The sequence below is a fragment of the Pomacea canaliculata genome, linkage group LG10 (genome assembly GCF_003073045.1).
Source record: "Pomacea canaliculata isolate SZHN2017 linkage group LG10, ASM307304v1, whole genome shotgun sequence".
Taxonomy (NCBI): Eukaryota; Metazoa; Mollusca; class Gastropoda; order Architaenioglossa; family Ampullariidae; genus Pomacea; species Pomacea canaliculata.
Window position 1 is genome coordinate 24,958,010 of NC_037599.1, and position 27,788 is coordinate 24,985,797.

The 27,788-nt window shown below is 39.9% G+C and overlaps 1 protein-coding gene across 1 annotated transcript in view; it reads left to right on the top strand.

The window, feature by feature from the left end:
- The window catches only part of LOC112574511 (laminin subunit alpha-2-like), a 68,824-nt gene that overhangs the window by 9,368 nt on the left and 31,668 nt on the right, over positions 1-27,788 (top strand). Inside the window, 35 exon segments of the mRNA XM_025255637.1 lie at positions 1,015-1,307; positions 1,940-1,997; positions 2,000-2,181; positions 2,315-2,374; positions 5,694-5,813; positions 6,366-6,458; positions 6,999-7,113; positions 7,972-8,090; positions 8,846-9,010; positions 9,500-9,655; positions 9,889-10,029; positions 10,396-10,596; positions 10,813-10,914; positions 11,287-11,489; positions 11,900-12,011; positions 12,302-12,415; positions 13,286-13,512; positions 13,690-13,898; positions 14,133-14,239; positions 14,788-14,965; positions 15,549-15,658; positions 16,647-16,830; positions 17,131-17,270; positions 19,165-19,398; positions 20,400-20,540; positions 20,962-21,126; positions 21,474-21,644; positions 22,220-22,341; positions 22,793-22,913; positions 23,254-23,391; positions 23,682-23,809; positions 24,110-24,193; positions 24,806-25,002; positions 26,135-26,277; positions 26,764-26,865. Of these exon segments, the coding sequence (XP_025111422.1) occupies positions 1,015-1,307; positions 1,940-1,997; positions 2,000-2,181; positions 2,315-2,374; positions 5,694-5,813; positions 6,366-6,458; positions 6,999-7,113; positions 7,972-8,090; positions 8,846-9,010; positions 9,500-9,655; positions 9,889-10,029; positions 10,396-10,596; positions 10,813-10,914; positions 11,287-11,489; positions 11,900-12,011; positions 12,302-12,415; positions 13,286-13,512; positions 13,690-13,898; positions 14,133-14,239; positions 14,788-14,965; positions 15,549-15,658; positions 16,647-16,830; positions 17,131-17,270; positions 19,165-19,398; positions 20,400-20,540; positions 20,962-21,126; positions 21,474-21,644; positions 22,220-22,341; positions 22,793-22,913; positions 23,254-23,391; positions 23,682-23,809; positions 24,110-24,193; positions 24,806-25,002; positions 26,135-26,277; positions 26,764-26,865 (5,135 nt within the window).

A 27,788-nucleotide genomic window follows, 5' to 3' on the forward strand; every position in this document is an offset into this window, starting at 1 on the left:
GTGTATGAGCACGCATACAAACACGGATATTTAGACACTAATAACTGCACTAGCACGCTTACAAACACAATGATATTCACAAAAAAACTGTATTAGCGCATGGCTACAGTGTTTGTGTAACCACGAACTGTATCACTGGACTGCTGGCAGACGTTTTTTCCAGTTAACTACTAAAACGAGGCATGAGACTACAAAGCTTCCGGTTTAGTCACATTCTTTGTTTAGGCTCGCCGAGACTAATAGCAGAGAACTTTGCAAGAGGCTAAACGTTGGTCTCGGCAGACAGACAGCAGTCCACCTACACATGTCCATGGTGTAACTGCCTCAGCAAGTGCACCCGGACACTATGTACCCGGGCACTGGGCACGCAGTAGTATACACACTAGGTAGCTAGGCACTATGTATTATACACAGAGTACACATAGGTCACAATAATGGTCACTAAGAAGTGTACACAAAGGGTACCCGGGGTTTATGTCCTACGAAGTTCTGCCTCTGACCTTTGTACGCATGCGCATTCAGCCGTACGTGGTTACCAACCATTCAAAGCTTGATCTCGACCTTTCGAAAAAAAAAATGCTAGCTGACCTAAGCGAACTTTTCCGAAACGCAAGTATTATAGGAAAGAAAGTCCGATTTGTACTAATTTACTGAGAAAAAAATCCCCATCAAACTTTGTGTCTGCTGCTTGTGTGTGTCACTAAGCTACCTGTAGGCACACATCCAGGGTGGCCTCTGTCACCGGTGGCCTTGGAGAAGGTCAGAACCTGTACAATTAAAAATTAAGCAATTTTGAAAATCTCAATTTCCGAGTTAAGACTCATTCTGTGGTGGCAGGTCACAAACAGTTGCCCACAGCACGTTGGGTGGTGTACAGCATGCACCCGCACAGGAACATTCGAGTCTTTCTCAACAGTAACCACCTCTCATGGATCTTGTCGCCTGCTGAACACTGATGACGTGTATTTTTTAAAACTAATTACTATGCTGATGATAATTTGTACCCGACTGCAGATACCCGTGGCCTGTTTCCGGTGCTCTTCAACCTCGCGTCGCGTGCGAGGATCAGCGCCAACGCCACGTGCGGAGAGCGCCAGCCGGAAGTCTTCTGCAAGCTGGTGGAGCATGTCGCCATCTTCCCCGTCGTCAACAGCCACTGCGACGTGTGCGACGCCCGCAGCGACAACTTACTGCGGCGACATCCCATCACCAACGCCATCGATGGCAGTAACAACTGGTGGCAGAGCCCCACCCTGACCAACGGAGAGGAATTCAATCACGTGACTGTGACCCTGGACCTGGGACTGGTGAGAAAACATTTAATGTCTTAACTTCAGCCTCTCTACGCGCACGAGTCAAAATATCTTTTATTTCTCGACTATTGCTTTGCTTTCGCAATTAGCTATTAACCTCCTCATGCGTTTCATGAAGATGCCACCTGTTCACCCTCTACATGTTCATCTCTAATGAAGATGCCACCTGTCATCCCAGGCTACATGTCGATTGTTCAGTCAGTGAGTCACTCCAGCATTCAGTGAAGATGGCTGGTGTTGGCAGTTCAGCGTACGGCCACTTGCCGAGTTTCTATAGCAGCATCCTACTGGAACCTCATTGCTCTTCCTGTTGAAACAAATAACAAAGAGCTTATTCTCCTCCTGCTGTTTATTCGCTGTTTCCCTATGGAGCACTATTCTGTAGATACAGGTGTATCAGGTGACCCAAACCTTACAGAACTTACTCATCCAGGACAGGTAGCCCCATATCTAAGACCTGCTTCAGTGCTGATCTCGAGTTCCTGGAATCATAACTCTTCAAACTCTTGTCTTCTACATTACAGATCTTTTCACAACATCAGTCTGACCAAATGTGTAACTTTCAGGTACAATTTGTGTAAATTAGACCTCTGTAGTGTGCCACTGATACCCGTGTCCACCTCCAGATTTACCAGGTGGCTTATGTCATCGTGAAAGCGGCCAATGCACCTCGTCCAGGCAACTGGATCTGGAGCGGTCGCTGGACGGCCAGACCTTCAGCCCCTGGCAGTACTTCGCCATGACCGACCGCGAGTGTGTGGAGCTGTACGGCATCAGGGCCACAGTGGGGGTACCCACGGTCCTTGGCGATGACCAGGTCATCTGTACCTCGCGATACTCTCGCTTGGACCCGCTGGAGGATGGCGAGGTGAGTCTGTCTCGACTTTATTCTCTCCGTCTTTCCTTCCACCATGTCTCTGTCTTTTTTCTCTAGTTCAATACTGAAATGCTTCTCGGAGTTCCGACAACACATGACTGACAGTTTCCGATTTTGTCCCCAGATTTTTGTGTCGCTGGTGAACGGTCGTCCGGGGGTTTTCCAGCCGAGCAGAGTGCTGCTGGTGAGTATGCTATTTCAGTTTTTCAAACTAAGTTTGCTGGCTGACGAGGGACTAGCGAGGTTGAATTATTCCACACCTTCTTTGTCTTTAGCTCGACCTTAGTTCCTCTTACCTTGTCATTGTCACTTGAATGCAGAGAGCAAGCAACTGTTTTATATTTTGATTGCTAGGAAGTCGGGTATGTCAGGGAACGTACTGTGACAAGCCTGTGGGTCGGGTAGCACCTGAGGTAGCATCAAGTGGTCTACATGTGGTCATAAAATTGTCCACACGTGGTTATAAAGTGGTCTACACGTGGTTACACCTGCTTCTACAGGCACTGAATAAATTAAATCAGACTGTCGTTAGTACAAGCTTCAGTGCAGTTTGTTCAACTAAGTTACTATTCAAAATAAAATGGAATCTTGCGAGGACAGTTGATATTTTTTTTAATGCGGGTAGAAGGGAGGGGACCAGGGACCCTGACTGGGGTACAAGAGGAGATTAGCATGGCTGTGATATACATACACTGGTCTGCTAACTCTCAGTCACACCATCGTCTGAGTCTCACATCGCTGGCTTATCTACCCGACGATTATAAGAAGTTTAATAGTTTTTTATCTACACTGGTCTCACAGAAGTGAATAAGTGGAACTGGAGGGTGGGCGATGTCAGTGGTTGTTACTTGTCTTTGTGCGACTGTTGGCTTTGACACACCGCCCAAGAGGACCACTTGGCCACTGATTAACTTTGTTATCTGATAACACACCAAGAGGATCCCTCTCACTGTGCTGAGTCCATTTCACAACAATCCAGTCGACATTATCAGCTTGCAGACCGCTGGGTAGTGTCCGTCTGCAACAGTTCCGTCTGTCGTCTGTCTCATGGTCGGAATGTCTGCATCTCTCACCTGCCCCTGTTCTTCTGTGGAATGTTTCTGTCTCCCTTGTCCTCTTCCAGAACTTAAGATTCAAATGTCCACCTTATTTTTCACAAGATGTACATGAATGATGATTGTTGTAACACCTGTCTCTCCCATCTCTCTCTCTCGCACGCACGCGCTGACCCTGTTTGTGAAACTTAAATATTAGTTCATTAAAAATGGAATGGGTTATGGTTAGACTCATGTGTGCGAAGTTTAAAGACAAGTCGTTGATTGTGGAATGGACTGCATGCAGTGTGTGGTTACTGACTTCCACAAAAGAGAGAGGATGAGAGATTTTCCCAAAATAGCTGCAAAATTAATCAGGAAGTTCTTTGGTGTGTAGGTGAGCCTGTCAGCAGGTAAATCGCCAGGTGCAGGCTCCTGTGTGGATTCGTTCTTGTTCAAACGATGCTGCATGCTTCAGCTGCGGGGGACTTGCGACCTGACCTCATCCAAATTAGCTTATCTAAAGAATTCAGAAAGAAATATTAAAAATTCCCAGGTGTGTATACTCCCACTTCACCGACTCGACTCCCAGCTGATCCATCATGTCCGCGAGGTCTTCTCACAGGAATGCAGTGTGTTGACATTCATGTTGACCCAACAACTTCTTACCTCTCTGGCCTCCCATTTATTTTAATGGGGTGAAAAACAGGTTGTGTGTGACTAATCTAGCCTAGTGACATCCATTCGCTCCACCCAAACCTCCCCCGCACCTCTCTACACCATCTTTAGGTATAAACAGAGGGTATGTACAGCATTGCCACCCGTACACAAGAAAACCTTCCAATGAACCACAGACAACAGGAACACCGTGACAAACACACAAGCTATGCACGGATAAAAATTTGAGGCGTGAGCAATACTCTTGATTATGCGAATACTTTTTACACAAGTGGGGGTTGATGCAGGATTCGAGGGCTTTGAAGGTGGACACAGTGCCAGTCAGGTGTGTGAAAACTGAGATAACCAGAGCTGATATCTGGGAAATAAATAAAAAAAAACAACAAAAAAAAAAACAACAACAACAAATAAAGCTTTTAACTAAAGTAGTGCAGGGCGGTATGAAAGTACTGACATGAGGCTACCCGGCAGACCATCATGCCACTACAGGTGGGGTGTCAAGTGGGTGTCGTATTTCGTGATCAAGTACTCGCACCGCATTCCGCTTACTCAGGGTATCTGAGATATACGACTGCTGTGAAGGTCTCAGTGCTTGGTGTTCTACTAATGCACTAAACAACTCTTCTCTAGCCGACGATCAGCGATAAGAACAACCGCCTGTTGGAACTGTGAAGGCTGCGATCACGAGAATGGCCGGCTCTCAAGGCTACAGGCAGGTGGCCACACATGGGTCAACTCTCAAAGGTCATGCCTTCAGCTCACCTTTAAGATTCCTGTTTCCCATTTAGCCCCGATCTGCACAAACATTTTCTTTCTTTTTTTTTTTTTTGAGAGAAGCAAAGTTAATGACAAAAGCAGGTAAGAAAAAAAGCCCCATAGCCTGTTGACTGTTGGGACAGCGAACTTCAGTGGTTCACCGTGTCTAAGGCTGGTGAGGACTCAGTGGTTCACTGTGTCTAAGGCTGGTGTGGAAGTTGAGGCCAGCTCTCTCCTCCCGCCGCCTATGTTTTGCTGAGAAGTGTCCACGAGTGCCAGTTGTTTGGCCTGTTCATTGCACTCCCATCATCATCATTGGGCCGGACTGTACAAATGCATCCCAAGAGTTCAGTTTAATTTCAGATGACATAGTGGACCAGTTGCACATGTCTCCTGTCAGTCTTCAGTCTCTGACCATGAAACAGTGAAACCAGCTGAATGGACAACTTGGGTCCTCAATGGTCAAATTTCTATTTATTTTACTCAGCACATTTAATCTCTCAAATCGGAAAGGTGTTGTCAAGGAAAATGTCACATTTAGCTTCCAAAATCAGGATAGTAAAGCTTATTGAAAAATAGAAAACTGCAAGGTTGTATTAAACTCTCTCAAGATTGGTGAGGGGAACAGAGATTTGACACCTGACAGCTGACCTCGCTACCTATTTGTATAATTTGTGTGATTAGGAAAACAGGCAAAACTTCTTATGGTCTTATTTTGTGATCCCAGCAGACCAGCCTGGCCCAGTGTCACCTCCATGGTGTGTAGGCTGTGGAATGTAATAATTATGCCTTAGTTTAAAACATTTTGTGCTGCAAACGTGTTAAGAGTACATGTATAGCAAGTAATAATCTATTTGTGGACTTCAGACATCTACAGACATGGTGAGCCCCTGTATAGTTAGTAAGCAGCTACTTGTGGACTGGAGACACCCAGACTGGAGGTCCGTGCTTACCACTTGCATGAGGTCCCTCCCTAGTTCTGAGCAAGCAGGTGGCGAGAGGTGGGCTGTCATGTTCCATGTGTGTGTGTTGCAGGACTTCACATCGGCCCGATTTGTAAGGCTTCGTCTTCAGAAGATCCGCACCCTCAACGCTGACCTCATGATCTTCCAGCAGCACCGCACGCGCGACGTCGACCCCTCTGTCACGCGCAGGGTAGGGGACTCGCTTCTTGCTAGATGTTTGTTGTGCAGGTGTCGCATGAGCAAAATTTTAACCCTAACCGGACCATTCACACCAAGCCTACCCACCTAATGCACCACGCCGGGTGTTTTAGTAATAAAGTTGTGATGATGGTATTGTGAGTCACAGCTACGTGGCCGCTCACTTGATTCATTCCTGTTGTATTTTCAAGGCACTCTGGGTACATTTGTAGTACATTCTAAAAAAAAAAGGGCATTAGATACAGGTACATCGACCCCACATGCTACAAAATCAATCATTTGTCACTGGGTTGAAAATCAGCCTTTCATTGAGTGAGATCGAGTCACCCTTGACCTTTGCCTTCAATCTGTCGTGTGAAAGACTTTTCCATGTTTTGGTTATCCAGCAGTATGTGACTTCTCTAATAAAAAAATTTGAAAACTTAAGGGGATTATAAACAGATTCTTCATTTATGTGATAACCAATACACTGGAAAGACCAGTGTGCTTTTTGCTGCATGATAAATGTTTTTTTTATTGATTTAAACATTTTTTGTTGTTGTAGTATTTCTACTCAATCAAAGATATATCCATTGGCGGGCAGTGCATCTGTTATGGACATGCCACATACTGTAGGAGACATGATCTGCACCCTGATGTAAGGTTTATGAAAAGTTCTTGGTGACAGACTTTATTGACTAGTTAATTCATGTGTGAAGATGACATGAAAATTATGATATAGGTATAAGTGTAGTATGGTTGTTTTTCTCCATGCTTGTCTTTATTTCTGCTTTTTGTTTCATTTCACATTCAATTTGGCAATTTTTTTGGAGTCATAATTCAAATTGTTCTCTCGTAGTGACTTCTTTATTGATCAAGCTTTTAAAGCTATATGAAAAATCTACATCTCTTCTTGGTCAGTCACAGAAAGAAAAAAAATTTTATCATGTGTCACTTCAGAGCAAAGGATTAAATCTTAAAGTATTAATTACAACTATTTCTGTAGATTAATTACTTTTTTACTTCAAGTAATTATGTGTGACAGTATTTGTGCTAATGTTTTTAATGCTTACGAGAGACACATTGCCTTTGCAATGGCCATGTCTTTGTCTGTGCATGTGCATTTTGGATGCATATATGTACATTTATGAGCAGAATTGTGAATCTGCATATAATTCTGAGTGTTTCTGTTTTGAAGAGATTTCAGTGCCAGTGCCATCATAACACAGGGGGAGATAACTGTGAAGTGTGTCTGCCCTTGTATAATCAGCATCCTTGGCGAACAGGTGGAATTCAGGGTATTGGTTGTGAGGGTAGGTTTCTTGATTGCTGTCATAAATCAGAGAAGGATTAAAACTAGATATTAAAATATTAGAATAATTGTCTTGTTATATAAATTGAATGCCATGAAATTACTGGAAAAAAATGCACGTGGAAGTGTTTCTTCACTTTCAGTCTACCAATCCTTCCCTTCCTTTCTCTTATACTTCTGTTTGTTAACAGTTTTCAGTAAACATTTCTGATAAAGAAATTTAAGAAAGAAAGCTCCAATATTACCAACATATAAACCTACTAATAATGTATATTAGGAGCATAAGGTATGATCTATACCAGCAGCAAGGAAACTGTCAATGAAATCTGTTACCGATGACAATGATCAACTTTATTTTTCCAGTGGACATGGAAACCTACAAATAATGTACATGTATATAGAAAGCCATAAATTTATATTAACAGTGTAGAAACCCATGAATAATCTCTATTTGCAGCATGGAATCTGCCAAATAATCCCTATTAGCAACATCAAAATCACCAAGTAATCTACAAATTATCAACAAAGAAATCACTCAATAATCTATTTGTAAGAATAAAGCCATTTTAAATCCAAATAACTATGGAGTTATTGTTTGACATTACATAGAAGATTAGTTTTGTCTTATAAAGTGATGAGGTTCATATGGTCTTTATGTTGCCCACAATCTAATAATGTGAATTTTGACAATATAGCTGTCATGGCAAGGCCAATGAATGTGTGTGTGGTCACACAATTTGATAATGTGTATAAAATGCCAAATAATTTGTGTACAATGCCACAGTCTAATAATCTGTATACAATCCCACAGTCTAATAATGTCTATACAATGCTACAGTCTAATAATGTGATCTGACAGCATGTAACTGCCATGGCAAGGCCAGTGAATGCGTGTACAATGCCACAGTTGACCGCCTCGGCCTCAGCCTCAACATGGAGGGCAAGTACAAGGGAGGTGGTGTGTGTCTTAACTGCAGGGTCAGTATTATTTTCAGTCTATGTTTCATAACACACAAACTCCATCTTCCTTTTACTGGCGATGATGGTGGTGGTGGTGGTTGTGGGTATGATGGACTGGTAGCAATGTTAGGGCTGATGTTGCTGAGTCTTTCAGTGCACAGACATATTCTTTTTGTTTCTTTTTTCACTTCTATCAAATCTTCAACAGTTCAGTGAAACCTCTATGCTTTTATTTACTGAAAAAGGCACAAACTTGTATTCTTGCTAGGAAAGTTAGAGAAACATAAAAGTCTCAACATACTGTGCATACCTTGAAGCAATGAGAGGGTCCTGGTGCATACATAACACAAGGCACTAGCTGGATGGGTTGAAAAATCAATGAACTGAAATACTAAAAAAGAGAAAAAAATAGCATTCATAGGCATTTTAGCTGATTGCTTTATATTTAACTACCCAGCTGATACCTAGTGACATGCTGGGCAACTGGCTCCGGGTCAAACCTTATTCAAGCAGAGTCTGCCTTATGTCTACACCTTATGTCTACACCAGAGATGTAAAGATATAAAGGTCCATTGCATTCAAATATTTTAAAATTGAGACAAAGGCCAAAATTACTTTTATTTTGCATTCGTATGTTACTGTGAAACATGCTAGAAAATGATCATTTCTCTTTTCTCGATGTTTAAGGTTATGGTGAAGGTTAAGGTTTAAGGTTGTTCAAACATTGCATCATCATGCCTCATAAGGGATGAAACTGCTTTTTTTACACACAGGAACACACAACAGGCCTGAACTGCGAGCGCTGCCTAGATGGCTTCTACAGGCCTCGGGGTTTCTCGCCCACAGCTTCTAGTCCATGTCGACCATGTGCTTGCCGTGAGACATTCACGTCAACGTCGTTATGTGTACCTGACAGTAGTCGTGAGGATGAAGGTTTGGTAAGTCTGTTAAAACCTGCTGGAGAAAGGGATGTTAAGTTTCTTGATTACTTGCTTTATCAAGGGTTGGTAAATTTGTGCATTGCTTGCTTGTCTGCTTTGTAATATTGTTATGCTGAGCACTTTTATAGAGCACGGTAAAAATCTTCCTGTTAAGACTTGCTAAAATCCACCCAAATCAAGCCAAGCACCTATAAATTCGTTTTTTTAGTGTTGAAATAATGCATATTGTAGTGCTTTTCTTTGTCATTTTTATTTTCACTTGGTTCATGCTTACTCTGCCATTGTTACACTTCACTGAAGATGCGTAAGGGAATGAACTCACCAGGAAAGAGCAATCCATTAATACACATGTACCATGGTAGACAAAGATGCTTTCTTAAAATGCAAACTTTATGTAATTTTCATTGATACATCATCTTTATTTTTAGGCATTGCAATTCGTACTGTTAAAAATTTTTAATGAACAGGTATGTTTGTTGTTGTCAGAACCCTGGTGACTGCATTTGCAAACCTGGATTTGGTGGACCTTCCTGTACATCATGTGCTCTTGGTTACTATGGCTACCCAAATTGCCGCTCATGTCCGTGTAATCCTTCTGGCAGTGTTGTACCTAACTCATGTGAGGTGCCTTGTGTCTGCAAGGTCAGTGTATATGCATTTTTATGTACATCTTCCCAACACACTCACAGAACTTATATACATTACACATAAATGCACAGTTGCTCAAAATGCAAAATACAAGTTTATACAGCAACCACACACTTACAGATGGATGATGTTCATTTAGCTCGCGCATCTAGAGAGACAGGTCAACATGTAGTTTATTCATTGCAGAGATGGAATTAAACATAATTCTTTCATCAAAAATGTTTCAGGCAAATGTGGAGGGAGCCCATTGTGACAAGTGCAAAGCTGGTTTTTACAATCTAGATCAAAGCAACCCTAATGGATGCTCAGAATGCTTCTGTTTTGGTGTGACAAAGTTATGCTGCAGTGCTACCTGGGGCCTGACACAGGTATACATTGAGGCATCATAATATGGGGTTTTCCATTTGCATATATTGATGGCTCAGTATTTTTTCCTTAATAACAAACTATTGAAAGCAGCAGATGAAGCCCACACAGCTATCTCTATATTACGCACTAACTTTTTCACAATGAAAAATGAGTGTAGAAGTTATAATCATGAAACTAATGACAAAACTAATAATATATGCTAGTGTCTTTTGTTTCAGTCATTTTAATATTGAGCTAAAATGAGAAGAAACCTATCTGACTAGAAAAGTAGTTTTCTCCCTGGTGAAGGAAAGTTTATTTCATATATATATATACACACACACAGTTTAAAACTACTTTAAATTAAAAACAATGCATTTTTTCAGATTCAAGATATGAATGGGTGGATCCTCTCTACCCTGGAACCAGGTGGCCTTACCTTGTTGCCACGCTTCTTTGATGGCTGGCTGGAAGCCAAGACCTACCTGCTGAACAGTGTCAATGTCAACATTGGTCCATCCCACAGCTACACACCCTCTCCTGACATTCATTACTGGCTGGCACCAATGACATTCCTGGGTAACAGGGTATGGCACATATCTACCCTATTTATTTTTTGAGTAAGCATCTGTCCATAATTTGTCACGCATTGGAGGAGGTGAAGAAAGCATTATAATAAATCTTATGCAAGAAGTAATAAGTTTCAGCTAGCATGAAGAATTATTTCCCTTAGGGTTAGGCATGTCTGTATATATGCCTGAAATTAAATATTTTGCATTAATCCATATCTGCATGGTTTACAGCTGAGTTCCTATGGTGGGCGTTTGCGGTATACTGTCAGATATACGCTTGACGAGAGCTTGCCTAGCAAGGTGTACCTGAGTGATCCTGATGTTGTTCTCAAGGTAACATAAATAAATTGGTTTATCAATCAACAAGTGCAAGTCTATTTTAATGTCATTATTTTGATTTGCATAAATGTTGCTTTTATGGCTTTTGCTGAGCCTCATTTATAAAAGTAAACTGATCAGTAATTATTACCCTTTGGCAAAGGATCCAAATCATTCAATAAAATGTTGAAGTAAAACACAGATGCATGCATCTAAAGCCACTACAAACCCACACCTACTTGCAAGTTCACATAGAAGACAAATTGTCTTCTTAACAGACCTAGGAAATATATGATAAATAAAATGTGCAGAAAATTAAATTTGTAGTACAGTTTATTAGTTTGCAAACAGCTTGTGTTATAAACTCATAAGCTGATCACTGCACAGGGCAGCAATCTGACCATCGTCAATGGACGCCAGAATAGACGGGAAAATGTGGACAGCATGATGACAGTGAAGCTGAGCGAACAAGGCTGGACTTACGCTGGCACAACTAAACATGTGTCACGGCGAGACTTTATGACCGTGCTCTACAGCCTAGAGCAGTTGTTAATACGAGCTACTTACCACACAGCCCAAGATACCATCTAGTGAGAGGCCTTTGTAGAGAAATTGTCACAATTTACACACTCGAAGTGTTGAAATACTATATTGGTCTCCTAGTCAGAGATGTTTCTGCAGCATTTTGTTTACGTCATACAAATGAAAATAAGGAAGTGAGAAATTTCATTATAAAAGTCTTTAAATTAATGAGTGATTTTTTTCCCCAGAGGTTTTACTCACAGAAAGTTAACTGTCACTAAGTGTTAGATACAATCTATTGAGAAATATTTAATAAGAAGCCCATTTTGAATACATTTCTTTATATATATATACACACACATAAATGTTCAGAAATAAGAGTTATCTATTTAAAATACCACTTAGATATAAATCTTTCAACAGTGTTTTACATTATTTACATTGCTGTGCAATCCATTTTCAAAGTGCTAATTTTCAGTCTGAGAGCTATCAGCCTTGATGTGGCTAGCCCACTGGTGGCGACCAATCGCACACTGCCATCTGTGGAACAGTGTCGTTGTCCAGAGGGCTATGCAGGTCTTTCCTGTGAGGTTAGAGATTTTTTTTAAAGGAAGTTTTATGACTATTATTTGTAACAAATATGCCACCAACTGATTTATTTGTCCTTAATGGTTTTCAGGTCTTTCTTTCAGTTATGGGGCTCTCAGTTACTTATAACCTTTTAATCAATTGGTTAAGTTAAGACATTCACTTTTCCATGATATTATGATCATGAAAAATGTTTGTGTTACTGTAATTCATTTTATGAAGGTACATGAGATTTCTTTAAGTTTTAGATGCAACATTCTGGTCTTTAAGTGATACATGCACTTGTATACAGAGCTGTGCACCAGGCTGGAGGCGAGAAAAAAACCAGTTGTATTCTGGAGTGTGTCGCAAGTGTGTGTGTCACAGCCATGCTACTGAATGCGATCCTGTTCATGGATCCTGTTTGGTGAGTTTGTGTGTATGTGTGTGTGTGCGCGCGCACTTGTGAGCATGTAAGTTCATGTATAAATGTGTGCTTTGTACCTTATATGCTGTATGTGGGTATGGGGTATACACCAAGACTAAGCTGACTCTCGGTCAGATCCAGTAACAGGTCTGCCTAAAATTCTGGTTTATTCTGTATCAGCTTTTTTATTCTTACTGTTTAATCAGTCCTTCAATCTTTGTGAGTCATCACTTTTTCTGTCATTTCCTGGTCCTGCAATCTTTCCCTAGAATACAGGAGCAGAAACAGTCTCCCTTGTCAATCTATGTTCCAAGATCACTGGAACCAAGTAGAGGGACTTATAGCTGTCTTGTGCAACTCTTAGAAGGGTATCCTGCAATTTCACTGTTCATGGTCATGTGATGGCATCTAAGTTGATCTCTCTAGTGGTCTGGCCACAGATACACAATACCAGTATGTTAAACAAATTTTCAATGCAACTCAAGCATTTCACATGCCATAAACTTCATCAACTCCACTGCCATGGTGATCATTTCAACCTAAATAACCTAATGCAGTGTACAAACTGTTCCTACTGTTGTGAATGCATATACATGTTAAACATCAATTCATTTGTAGCCAACATGTACATATATGTATTAAGATATATATTGCTAGCGTATGAGCTTCTGTAAATCTGGCCTGTTATTGCCCTAGCAAATGAACAAAGTTGTCTTGCAAGAAAAAATTAAGTTTTTAATGCAATTTTTTTTTAATGGAGTCAGTTTGGAAAAAAGCAAAATTCTTTCATGGAAAATAAATGTTGGAAAACAGGAATTATTCCACAGTTTTATAATAATGGTATTCTTTTGTCTGCTTTTTGTCCAGTAGGGTTGCAAACACAACACTGCAGGTCACAGCTGTGAACAGTGCCTGCCTGGATTCTATGGTGACCCTAGAAAAGGAACAGAAAATGACTGCAGACCATGTGCCTGTCCTCTGGTCACTGGAAATAACTTCTTTGCAGAAACCTGTGTTGCCCGCCCTTCCTTGATTGATATTAACGCCTTTGAATGTGTTAATTGTCATGAGGGGTATGAAGGAGCACACTGTGAAAGGTAGGGGATGGGGCTGCTGTTTGTTGTGGTGGAGGGGTGGGGATGATGGTAATAATTCTGTTAAGGTAGCAGTGTTTTGTGTGATCTCTTTATGTTAACGTAGCAGTCTGTGTGGTCTTTTCATGTTTGTTTTATTGAATTCATTCTGTCATATGTACATGTATTTGTTATTTACAGGTGTGCACCTGGTTTTTATGGAAACCCTATGGTGCCAGGTGGCGTGTGTCGCAGGTGTAACTGCAGAGGTAACATTGACCCATTGATTCCAGGCTCATGTGACAGTGTTACTGGAGCCTGCAGGATCTGCTCCAACAACACTGAAGGACAGTTCTGTGACAGATGCAAAGCTGGATACTTTGGCACCTCAATCAATGGAGACTGCAGACGTGAGAGAGCAGTATTTGTCTGCATTTCTCTGTCTTCTTTTTAGTATTGTCCTTTCACTTTAAATGTGTAAGTGTATGAGTGTTGATTCCACTACAACCCTTAATCAGACTTAAGGTGTGTCACACCAACATGGTTATGAATCATTCATTGTTAACAAAAATATTCCACAAATTATATAATTGGTATAATGATTAAATAAATCTTTGCTATTGTTATTTTTCATTTGTAAATAGCTTGTGACTGTAGTAGAAGTGGCTCCACATCTGAGAACTGTAACCAGGTTACGGGTCAGTGTCATTGTCGTCCACGCTACACTGGACATCGGTGTGAACAATGCCAGGTAATGACTCCTTTCCCCAGCAGTATATTTTCAATGTCCTGTTGCTTACACTCATAGTTTGAAAATATATATGTATCATCAGGCATGTGCAACAGACAGTGAGTGCACTTGATGTGCCCACGCTGGAGTGAAAGTCAGTAAAAGTCAGTCCCATGATCTTAATGTCATAGTGGAAAGAAGTGTTAGAGCTCTCACTTATCTCAGGACCAGCTTTTGTACAAGCTGTCCCCATCTCTAGTGCTGCCTTTTCTTCCTTAATAGCTATGAAGTCAGGTAGCCACTCTACAGCTGGGGGAAGTATACAGTCACACTGATATTAAACTGGCTGGGTGGGTCAGCTGGGGGATGTATGCTGTGTCCTACTGATATCAAAGTGGCAGACTGTATCAGAGTGAAAATAATGCAAGTGCTGCAGGCACCACGTTGTAGTATGCAGGGCAGCCTGGTTTATATAAATACATGTAATACTGTTTTGTTTCTACTCTGGCTATGTTGACCACACCAGAAGCTGCCCATGGTATAAATAAATAGACTGTTGTTATTTCCAGACTGGCCATGGTGATGTCACTAGAGGATGCCCACAGTGCAGCTGCAGTATGATTGGTTCTGCCACACAGCAGTGTGATCCAGTTACAGGACACTGTCGATGCCGTCTAGGTGTGGGTGGGCCACAGTGTGACCGCTGTATTCCTGGCTACTTTGGCTTTTCATATCAAGGGTGTCAAAGTAAGCAATACAGGGATTTTAATCTTTGTTTGTAATATTTATGGTGGGACATTTGGCAGCTTTTGAATATTTAAGCTTCTGAATACTCATCAGTTAATACTTCTTTTTGTGTTGACAGAGAAATATTGTTGTTTGTTGATAAGATATTGCTAGAGTATCTAGATACAGTAAACACTTTTAAAAAATTGATTTTAAGTCAAATCCTGTTTGTGCAGCTGATGTGTACATACGTTGGATGATATGGTCATGGCGAAAGTTAATTAGAAGTAGAGATTTTTATGTAGCAAAATATGACCATGAAAATCTTTTTGTCCATGTTTAAGAGGGGATCACAAGAAGGTCTTAATGAAGAGATTTTACTCTACTAAAATATTTGTCAGCAGATCTTTGGGGATTTATTAAGGCTTTATATGCTGATAGTGAAGTCAGTAGTAAATAAAATTTTGGTGATGGGTTTATTTTTGTTGGTATGGTGAAATTTGCCAAAATTGGTAAAAACTTTAATATGGAATAATTAGATTCCAGTGTTTTCTGAGGTCATCAGCAGCTATCATGAACAGTCAGTATTGTGGTAATATTTCAGGCTGTAACTGCTACAGTTCTGGAAGTGATGTCCACATCACATGTGATCCTCGCAATGGCCAATGTATTTGCCTCCCTAATGTCATTGGCCAGCAGTGTAACAAGTGCCAGGTACAAGACTTGTCTATGCATACAAGGCATGTAGTAATCGTCAAAGGACTTGCATTTTTGAAAAGTTCTTGTGCACAGCTCATGCTGTATCTATTCTTGAAACCTCCTGAAAAGAAAAAGATGAAGATGAACAGACCAAGTCACAAAATTCAGTTAAAATTTCATTCACCTTAACCACTTTGTAATGTTGTAGGATTTCACATGAAACCAAAGTACCTTATCCAGTTAAGGTAATAACAGTTTACTGCTGCAGCTGCAGCAAATCTTTTAGGAAGCTACAAATAGACCACAGTCAGCTATGATGATAATTGTATCTCCCTCGCTGCCTTCCCTTCCTCAACCCTCTAAGGAGTGAGATAATCCATTCCTGCCAGCTGGGTTGACTGGGGGAAGTTTGCTGCACTAATCAGGCATAGAACCAGCACACTCTCGCAGTTCGGACTCCAGTGCTTTAACCACTCACCTATCCACTTCCCCTGATGCCATACATTGTTGGAGAAAGGTTAAGCAGTAAGAGGAAGAGAGAAATCAAAAAAAAAAAAAAAAGAGAAAAAAAAAATAAAAAAAAAAATGAAGACTGCCTTGAAAAGCTGGACCCGAGAAAAATGTGGTCTCCTACACCTTAACCTCCAACAACCTACAAAAAAAAAAAAGCTTAGGGTTGACATTTACATTACATGCTGGGAGAATATAAAACTGCTTTTAAAAATATTGAATTTGTAGTCTTAGAAATTCATGTTTGCAAATAGTTCCCTAAAACTAGACTACTGCCCTCCTTTTTTGCATTTCAAATTTTTTCAGAATTATGCTATTGTTATAAACTGCATTCCTAAGGTACAAACATGGGCATATCAAGGGCAATAAAGTGCAGCCATTGAGTTTATCATTATTTCTGACTTTATTTCATCATGATGATATTGCTATTCAGATCTATAGAAATGCATTGAAGACTTATTCTTTCCATTTGCCTTCTTGCTGAATTCTTCAGGTAGGATTCTTTGGGATAGACAGTGGTCGTGGTTGTCAAGCTTGCGGCTGTAACCCCACTGGTGCCATGTCAAACGAGTGTGACAAAACTACTGGCCAATGCAAGTGTCATGCGGGAGTTGGAGGTCGCACATGCAGCCATTGTTTGCAAGGATACTTTGGTTTCTCCTCAAGGGGATGTCAGTGTAAGAATGTGCTACTTTGCACATATGTGTGTGTGAACATGAATGAACATCCTACTGATATAAACTTACTAAACTCTTAAAGATATTTTTGTATTGCATTGTAGACACTGCAGTTACAACAGCAGGCAAGTGAGTTTACTGAAGATGATAAATGGAGCCAGCTAATTGAAAAATGTGCAAAATAATCATGCATTGTAATTATTTTGTATTTGCTACGAGCTGGCAATAAGTACACAAAACTAAGATTTATTTTTCATTTTGATGGAAATCAACATTAACCGCACATTTTTAAAAAATCAGATTGCAAGCTTTGTACCAACCCTGCCACAATATGTGATCCAACCACTGGAGAATGTGTCTGTCCTCCAAATACAAAGGGCCCTGACTGTGATGAATGTATCCCTGGATCTTTTGACTTCAACAACCTGCATGGCTGTAAGGTAAAGAAGATGTAGTCTTAAGAGCAGAGGCAAACATATCATACTTGAGAATGTTTTGCTTTTAAGTGGTACCTTGGGGTGAAAGACTATAAACTGCAAGCTTGAATTGAACATGTCATTCATTGAATTAGCTTTGAAACTATGTGTTATTCTGAATGTAAAAATTATTGTTCATTACTTATCATGAGAATAAAATTTAAATAAATTATACTTCTTCATAATATATCATATTATGATTAGTTTTCTTTGATGAAATGGTTAAGCTATCATCAATTAATTCATCATGTTATTAACAAAATAATTGAAAGCCAAATAAATGATTGAACACAGTGGTTGATCAGTTAGTGCTGATAGTTTTTATAAGTGCTAAATATTTTTGATACATTTAGTAGTTGCATGTATCAGCACAGACCTGATAAAGTCTCTTTCTGTCCACTCTCTCTCTCTCTTGATATCCCTGCTCTTACTGTGTTTCTCCCTTTTTTTTTTTTTTTGTTGTGCATCGTCCACTTTGTCTTGGGTTTTGCTCTCGTGTCAAAACCTCTGTTTTTAGCCTCTGTCTTTGTTTTCATAGACCCTCATCTCACAACATAATCTACCTCCAGTAAAACCACTACTAGATTGCTGTAGTTGTCATAATTAATCCACCAGTACTATGACTTGGCATTACTGTAGGGGACATGGTATGAGTCATTACTGCCATTTCTATATCTTATGTGACTTTCATCACTGACATTGTTGGAACTATCATATGACTATCCACGCTATGGCTATGACAACTGTCACTCTAGCAGAATGTTTCCCTGGCAATAAATCGCAGTGCAGCAATTACAATAACAGACTTCTCGATCTAATACTCTGTTGTTAACTACTTTTTGTGTGGTTACTGACAGATACCTTCAGCCTATTCACTTTGTTAATAGATGGGAACAGAGTAATAGTGCTAATATTGCTTGCAAATGCTTTACATGTTTGCATGGATAACTTTTCACATGGCATGTACATATATGCAGAAGAATTGCAAATTTATGTTATTTACTCACATTATTTAAATTACTAAAGTGTCCAAAACATTCTTTCCTGCTGCAACAAAATAAAAAAGTTATTTTTTTCCATTTAGATTTCATTATAGACATCTCCAAACTGGTAGGCGGCGTATATAGTGTACAGGATGAAAAACCTGAAAAAAGGATGGAGCAGCAATTACAAAGTATTACATAGTGAGCTGGGGTCAGCAGTTATCTACCTGTACAAGCATGGCTTAATATTACTGTTAGCTAAATCTTATTTATCTACCCTGATTTTTAACAATATGGCTGTTGAGTTCTGCTAGCAACTGTTACAGAGCTTGCTTCTTCTGTGATTCTTTAGTACTGCAAGCTAAGCTTTAGTACTGCCAAAACGGATTTTAAGGTCAACCTAAGATGAACAGTATTTTTCAATGAGGGAGTTGAGTTTATCATAAATCCCCAAATGTGAACAAATAACTCATTCCTGTTCATGATACATAAGCCTTCCAAAATGCTTACCTATTTTCAGGTATAAAGTTAAAACCACAATTCCTGTGGCTTCAGTAAGGTTGGCTTGTTGTCATGGCACCCCTCATTGACTTCAAGGCTTGCATTGCCTGTGGGTTTCAGTAATATCCACAGTTTGAACTTAGGTTAATCTTTGTAGGCTTTCCCCTCAGAAAAACTTGAGAAACAATGTATTTTTATGACAGTTATGTGCTCTCTTAATCTTTCAGCAATGTTGATTTTATTTTATGTTTGACTTGGGTTGGCCTTTAACAGGTTTTAAAATTCTTTCATGTGTTGGTATCAACATGAGCAGACCAGGTTGCGTGTGCTGCTAACACGGTCTTAGTGTACATAAACTTTTGACTATTTTCCAGCGGTGCAACTGCACTGCAGATGGGTCAACCTCAGAGCAGTGTGACCCACTTACAGGACAGTGCTCATGTCTTCCCCAGTATGAGGGCTTCAGTTGTGATAGATGTCTGTCAGGTTACTACAGTTTTCCTCAGTGTCATGCATGTGTTTGTAACCCTAATGGATCAGAAGCAGATTCATGCAACAACCTGGGTGGTGTCTGTGATTGTGGCACCACAGGACAGTGTTACTGCAAGGTAAGAGCAGTCTTTAAGGCAACAGCAAGATTTTAATCACAGGACAGACAAGACTTCAGAGTTTTGTGATATCTCTTGTGTCTGTGTCAGAAATTGTTTCTTTACAACTTATTTTGTTTACAGTTTGAGGAAGGAAATGGGTCTTAGGGGATTTTGTGGTCAGTCGTTATACAAGAAAACATTTCTACTGAGACTATTGTAACTGCTAGAATAGCAAAATGTGCTTCATTGTAAGTCTCATAAGTTTTAACAAGGATCTTGAAAATAGGCTGCTTTGTTATTATTAGATGTTATTTTGTTTTGCCTTTATGTTTGCATGGCATACCTTTTGTTACCAATAATTATAACGTTGAATGCTGCTTGCATTCATGAAGGTGAGCAAGCTTTATAGTTGGTATGCTGTGCAGGTAATACTCCAGGTGAAGGTGTATTCACCACCATATCCCCCAGCTTTCTGGCTGTGACATTGCTTGCATTCATTTTTTTCAATACCTGATGTTTTGTTATTGCACCCAAGGATAAACTTTAGCTTTTGCCAAAAATATGCCAGCACAGGTGTTGATATAACATGGGAAATACTAACAAATTTACTTCATGTGCAAAGCTTGGAGTTTCTAATACCACATACATTTGTATCGAAGTCTTATTGTCACAATGAGTTAAAGACATGATTTTTTCCTTTACCTAACATTTGATCTTTTTTTTCGGTGTCATGAATGTGTGTAAATATATATAAAAAGAGAAGAACTTGTACAAGTGGAGATATGTTCAGAATTGTGTGAACAGTTCCAGCGATAGAATTCTAAGAATGCAGTTTGGCTGAAGTTTGAATTTAAAGGTCTTCAGAAACTAGAGATACCTAGAAATACTCAAAGAGATTTGCTGAAATGTTATAAACCTGAAGATTACAGCTCATCTGCTTAATCGGTAGATATAATTGGATGTGAAGTGGTCTTCATACTGTTTCTGATGTTTCACTGAGAGTCCCTGCTGGTTCACAGGACAATGTTGAGGGTCTGCAGTGTGATCGATGTCGGGCAGGGAGTTTCAGCCTCCGACCTGACAATCCAAAAGGCTGCACTGAGTGCTACTGTTTCTTGCGCAGCATGGAGTGTACACAAGCTCCATATGTATGGAGTGTTGTAAGTACTGCCCTTTACCTCACTTAAAATAACAGTTGCTGTTAACACAAGAGTAGAGAATATATGGGGAAGGGGCAGCAGTAATTAGTATGATGGTTTGATCTTTCAGCCACAGACTATAAATAAAATGACTGTGTAGACATGATCAGTCAATTGCAGAGTACAAGGCAATATACGGACATGATGAAAGGACAAAAGCAGGCAATGTCTGACTGAAGACTCCAAGGGGCTGTAGATATTTGACATTTTAATCCTTGGATTAGACCAAGTGAACTGTTGACTGCATAAAAAGATTGTGAATTGAACTAAAGAATATGACTGAGAAAAAAACTAAATCTTTGATTGTAGCCATTTTCTAGCTATGATCATAGCCAGTTTGTAGCTACATTTTGCTAATGCTTAGTCTCATAATTTGTGTCAGATCACACTGCCCAGTCGAGAAGTAAACATATCACCAAAATACCATCAACCTGTGGTCAGTATGGTAGGCTATTTTGTCATCAATGACTCACAAGTGTATGTTGATGAAGTCAATAGTCTGCATCCACTCTACTGGGCCATGCCAGACTCACTGCTTGGCGATAAGGTGAGTTTCTGGTAAGTCTGGTGACAGTTATAATGAAGAGGGTATTGAAGGAGTATATTGTGAAAACTTAGCTATGTCTCCTGTCAGTGACAATACATATGTCAGTGACATCTGCTAAGGCGTTGATCACAATGCAGGCACTCATTGAATTGTTTATGAACTAGAAGAATGACCTGCCAACATGAAAAGGTTGAATAAACAGCAGCCAACATGAATATTTATGATAAACATAACATCACTTATCATAATGTGGATATAGTTTAATCGTTATAATGAGGTTATGATTTAATAACTAGTGGAATTGCATGCCATAAACTAACGAGGTTGATTTTTTTTTTTTTTTTCAGACTTTGTCCTATAATGGCCGTTTGGACTTTATCCACTTCTTTGAAGGCCCAACTGTACCTCAGACACTGGCACCACTTGTGGTTTTAAGAGGCAATGGATTTGAGCTGCATGGAGAAGTCACAGATCTTGAGCCCAATCATCCAGTGCCACTTGGCATCCAGTTTCATGAGGTCAGTAATGATGGTATCATTGATTTTTTTTGCAGTAGATTAGTGGACCTCAATGAGAGTTTCATGAAGTCAGTAAGCACTGCATCATTGCTTTGCTTTGTCAGTATATTGTGGACTTAAATGACACTTTCATGAGGTCAGTAGCAAAAGTGTCATTACTGTGTTGTGTATTAGTTTAGTGGACGCAAATGACAGAAAGCATGGTGATCTAAAAGCTTGTATTTGTTTCACCTCACCTAGCGCCACCAAATGTATTATGCTGATGAGGGATCGTGAATCATTGTTGGTCTAATGACTTTTGATAACTTCCAGTGCAAAAGGGACGGTGGTGTGGTAGTTAATACACTTATATATATATCAGACGGCCATGAGCATAAAGTCTGTGCAGGCCTCTGACTGAGAAAAAGACAATAGAAGAAGAGGGTTGAGTTCTGCCTTTTCAGTTTCCCAAAACACTGCAGCAATTGCATATAATGTTTGGATGTCTCAAGAGTTATGGTGACTGGTAGTAGTATTTGGATTACATCTAATAGCCTTTAAAATGGCCACTGCATGTACTGTGTGGATGTCTGTAGAACTACTGGCGGTTACCCGGACAGCAAGGGCCAATCAGTCGCCGGCTGCTTATGGTGGTCTTGCAGAACATAACTGAGCTGCTGATCCGAGCCACAAACAATGGGAAAGCAACATACGCTGAGTGAGTCAGCAGTTTTTTAGGCTTTTAAAGCCTGTCACAACACAGGAACAAGAGGAACATCTGTATGAAAACAGAAATATCTTATGTTTAATTCTTGCTTATTAAAAAAAAACAAAAAACAAATTGACTTATAATTTATATGCACATATCAGAATTATAAAGAACAGTAGAGAGCGAGGCAAAGGATGTTGGAACCACCTGGACCCAACTGAAGGGGGGCTGCCCAAAACCGGGTCCGCTGGTGAGGTGATGTTGCGGCCCTATGCTCCTCATAGGAGAAACAAGGAATAAACTAAACTATCAGAATTATATATTAACCAATTTCATTATAGAATTTGCACTCTTTATTGACTTGATTTTGTGCCGGTAGAGTTTTACGTTTGCTAAAATCTCAGGTTTGCTAAAAATCTGATCAATCTCATGTTTGTTAATGGTGTTCATGCCATCTCAGAATTGGACCTATTGGGATGGAAGTTGCCGAGCCAGGAAAAAGTCCTGTAGACAGTGACACAGTAGCATATGGAGTGGAGGTGTGCAAGTGCCCTGACAGATACTCAGGCCTGTCTTGTCAGGTATACGCTTTATTTTATATGTTGAGCCATTTTGATGTATCACTTAATTCTTTAGTATTTGCCCTCTCTTTTAAAACTCTGAGGTTTTTGCTTTGCAAATGCTTTGTTGAATGCAGCTTAGGTCATATCTCAGAAAATAGATTTTTTTCCTATCTCATAAAGCAAAGTATGTAATGTGCCTTTGTGGTGGCCCTTGAATTCTGCTCAGATCCATGCCATTTGTCTGGTCTGATGAAATCCACACCATTTGTCAGGTCTTCACGAAAGTTGGCAGTTCTGGTAATGGCTAAATGTAATATATTCAACAGATGGTGTGTCACAGATATGTCATTTATTTCAGAACCCAGGTCCTGGCTACTTTCGGGTTTTTCCTGAGGATTATCAGGAAGCATCCAAGCTCCAGAAGAAGCCATTGGCCATGTTCGTCCATGCCAATGCTATTCTCACAGCAACACCTGCCACCCAGAAACAGGTGTTTGTTTGGTGAGCACATTATTCTCAAGGCCCATGCATTATTCTGCTGCTTTTTTTTTTTGCAATTTGCGAGACTTGAAAGCACGTGTGTGTGTGTGTGTGTGAATATATTAGTCATCTATGTGTGGGACTTTATTTAGCATGCATGTAAATGGGTATGGCCAGGTGGGTAGGTGTTTTTACTGTTTTCTTGTGGAAAAAAAATCACTAATCTGAATGACTGGGTTTCTCTAGACATAACTGTTCTGGAAGTTCTCATTGGCATACCTTGTTTTTCTCATTATTTCATGATAGAACTGCCAGCACAATACAGTAGGCAAACAATGCCATGAGTGTGCTGCAGGATATTATGGGATGGCAACGCATGGTGGACCAAATGCTTGCAAGCAGTGTGCCTGCCCTTTACCAATTCCATCCAACAAGTAAGTGAGAGTATGGTGAATTTCTTTCTTTGTTTGATAATTATACTTATCATATGTTGGTATCAAACCATGTTAGCTGTTCTATGTGCTTAGAACAAAATAAAATTTTCTTGGGGTTTAAGTTGCCTGCTTGAGTATTCTTAGCTACTGATGTCTTGATACCACTTTTATCCTATTATTTTACTTGAACCTGCAGATGATAACTTGTTAATACATGTTCATTTTAGAAACATGAATGTCATACAGATTGATTAACATGTCCATCATGCCTGCATACCAAGATATTTGTACCTGTTTCAGTTTCAGTCCTACATGTATAGGTGATGGTCGCAACCTGATATGCACCAACTGTAGCCAGGGTTATACGGGTGTGCTCTGTGAACGGTACGCACTCTTTGTTCTTAGTTTGTATGTTATTCACCTTGTCAGGTATAGACATGCATGAGCATTATGATGAAGTCCTACAGTTTATTTCATAACTTATAATAGTTTCCAGTCAGAATGACGTTAGAAAAGAGTTTCTCATTTCAGTGGAGGTTAAAGTAAAACGTAACCTTAGTTTAAGCTGTATATCACAGGGTGGAGCTGTGAGGACCATATCAAAAAGAATGGAATCTACTGCACAAGACCAAGAAAAGTCTTGGAGGTCTGAATGAAGAGGAAGAGGAGGAATGCCATGATCATGCTAGCATCAGGATAGTTTATGAGGCACACTGCGTGTGAAAAATCTTGGGCCAGCAGAATTAGAGGGGACCGCCAGCAAAGTACCAGCATCACCACATGATAAAACACACAAGCATGCATACACACAGAGCAACGGCTGCAGGGGCAGATGCATATCGTCACTCTAATGACACATTTTCACATCAATGCCCATAAACGTTCAGTTTATAAGTAAAAGCTAATTGACTTAATACTTTGTATATAGGGAGATCATCTTGATTGTCACTTGAATATTTCTAAGGTAGTTTTTTTTTAAACATCCAATTATTGCAGGTGTCAATCTGGTTACTATGGAAACCCAGCAGAGGAGGGTGGTTTTTGTCAGCCCTGCAACTGTGACCCTGCAGGCTCAAAAAGTGAACACTGTGATCTGAGAACAGGGCAGTGCCTCTGTCTGTCAGGTATCAGCGGAAAACGTTGCAATCTTTGTCCTCACCCTGAGCAAGGCATACAGGGGGGAGTCTGTCTTTGTAAGTGCATTTTCTTTATGCTATATGATCTCTTCAAACCTAAATACATAGTTATTTTCATGGTATACATTTCTTTTAATGTCAAAATATTCAAGGTCACTGTTGTACTTTCTTCCAATATGCTCTCTTCATTGTTATAATACAAACTAGAAAATAACATCATCGCATTACAAAACAGAAAGAAATACTAATGTGTCTTGAATGTCTGATGTACTAGTAATGACCATAAAGTGCATATCATGCTTACAGCATGTCATGTACGTTGGATAGGAGTCTTGAATCAGTTACATCTGACCCTTCCTGTCAGTTTCTGCTGTCAAAAATCTGTCTGCTTTTGTATTGTCCTCGAAGGATTACTGCAACTCTGCTTATCAATCTCCTAAATAGCCTATTGGACAAACTTCAAAGGGGCTCAGAATAATGTTGGTCATTTTGTCTTCCATAGGTGTAAAGCAGATAATGTTATACCCCTCCTTCGCAGGCTTGCATTATTACAAGATTGCCATATTTTGCTTTGGTCTGTTTGTGTTCTTCTCTCTGTGCCACACACCAGACTAAAGAAATTTTACAGAGCTCCTTTCCTTTCTGTGAAGAATTCTCTTTCCCTTTCTCTTCAAACTGTGTCTACATTTGAAGCCTTGCTGAGAAGCCATGTCTTAAAGAAGTATCTGGCATAATCAGGAGTGTACTGTATGCTTACTTCGCAGTTCTTCAACCAAACCTTAGTTCAGTTTTTTTTCATGGTGACATATGTTTCTTCTTCTTAATCCTCTTTGCTCCCCGTGGAGGCCCCAACCACAGTTGTTGCTGCGGTTTCTGTAGCAGGGACTGTTTTATGGGGCGGGTTTGCTAGCCCATGCACACCCACCCCTCATCCTTTATCCAGGCTTGGGACTGGCAGTCTCCCAGGTGGGTGTGTGGGGGTCCACACAGAGTTTTCATCTGTTTACTAACATTTATATTTTTTTATATGGTTATAAATTTAATCATTATTAATGTATACAGTCTAATGTACTTGTGATTACCAAATGTATATCATGTTTGTAGTGGGCTGTGAAGGTAGGAGTCCTTTTAGACAATATGAGGTCGTCATGATGACTACATGATAATCTCTGATATATCATCTCTGCAGCATGCCATGAAGGTTGTACAGGAGTTCTTCTGGATGACATAAGCAATCTGACTGTCCCACTGGATCTTACCATCAATGTGACAGGAGTTGTCTATCCTTGGGATGAGATCTATCGCATCAAAAATGAGACTGAAGAGCTGAGGGTCTGTCTGTTCATTCACTCATCCTAAATCATTGACAGTTTCCTGAAAATCACGTCTGCTTAAAATCTATTGTCTTATGTAGTTACATCATACATGTAGTGGTAGCAGTAGTGGTGATGAGATCAGTTAGTGTTGGTGAGGTCAGCTAATGGTGGTGAGAAGTGATGAGTGTAGGTGGGAGTGTGGATAGTTAGTGGTGAGGTCACTTAGAACTAGTGAGAGACATTAATAACATTAGCAGTGTAGGGACAGTGAGTAATGGTGAGGATGTACGACTGGTGAGGTTGCAGTGATGGTGAGGAACCAGGCTTGATGAGTAAGCGGTTAGTGATGGTAAGGAGGCATTTCATAGTAGGGTGCAGTTAGTGGTGGTGAGGGGACAGTTAAAGGTAGTTAGTGGTGGTGTGGTAGAAGTCGTAATAACGATGAAAATGTGAGCATGCAGTTGATAGTGACACTTATGCTTGTAATTTTTGCACACCAAAGGCTCGCTTGGATGGTCTGAAGGCCACCAGTTCTGAAGAACTAGCAGAAATGAAAAAAAGTGCCATCTTCCATGAGGCTATTGCTGATAACATTTTTGTTCGAGTGAGTGTTTTCATCAATTTTTTTTTTTTTTTTTTTTACATGTTATGATCTGGATTTTTTCATCTCTGCTTTTCCTTAATAAAGAAAATACTTTCTATGCAAGAAACAAGCATTTTTGGATGCAATACAAAGACAAAATATCTTTATTAATCCTTTTCAGGAAATTGTTTTGTCATAATATGAAACATATATATAAAACATTAACACAGGCTATTAAAAAAATAATAAACTGATTAAATCCAATTTGTTTATGCTGGCCTTTACAGTCTGTATCACAATCACTGAAAATCTGTGCGCATCCACATTGCCACTCAAAATAGGAAAACAGTATATCCATTCAAAAATATACATACAAGTAGATGCGATGGAAAAGGGGCAAGCAGTGTGGCCATCTGCATATGTGTCCTATCCAGGAGTCGATTGCATATTGGACTGCAGCTGGAACGAATGAGTGCTGATAACATGTGGTTCTAACTCTAGGAACCTACTGCTTCTGTCTTATGTCAAATTTGCATATTATTTCCATATGTTTTTGGTTTTGCTATTTTATATCTATTTCCTCACAAGAAAGTTAATATTTTAGACTTTATTCCATTTTCCACATGCAGTGTACAGGGTTGTGTTGTGGTATCAAAACATGATTCAAACACACCTACACTTCATTTTTAAACAAAGAAATAAATAAACCTGTGAAACAGACAAAAAAAGAAAGCTGTGCTGATAGCTAGAAGTCTTGACTAGAAAAGCTCTGAAATGCCTACCTAACAGGAGGGGCACAAAGAAATGATTTTGTGGGTGAGATGGATGACGATGACATCACTGGCATTATGCCCTAGATGACACACAGTCAGGCCATGTTGTATGGCTGACACTTTTGTGGCTGCTGGGGGTCGCCCCTGCAGGTAGCCCAAGACCACTGCATG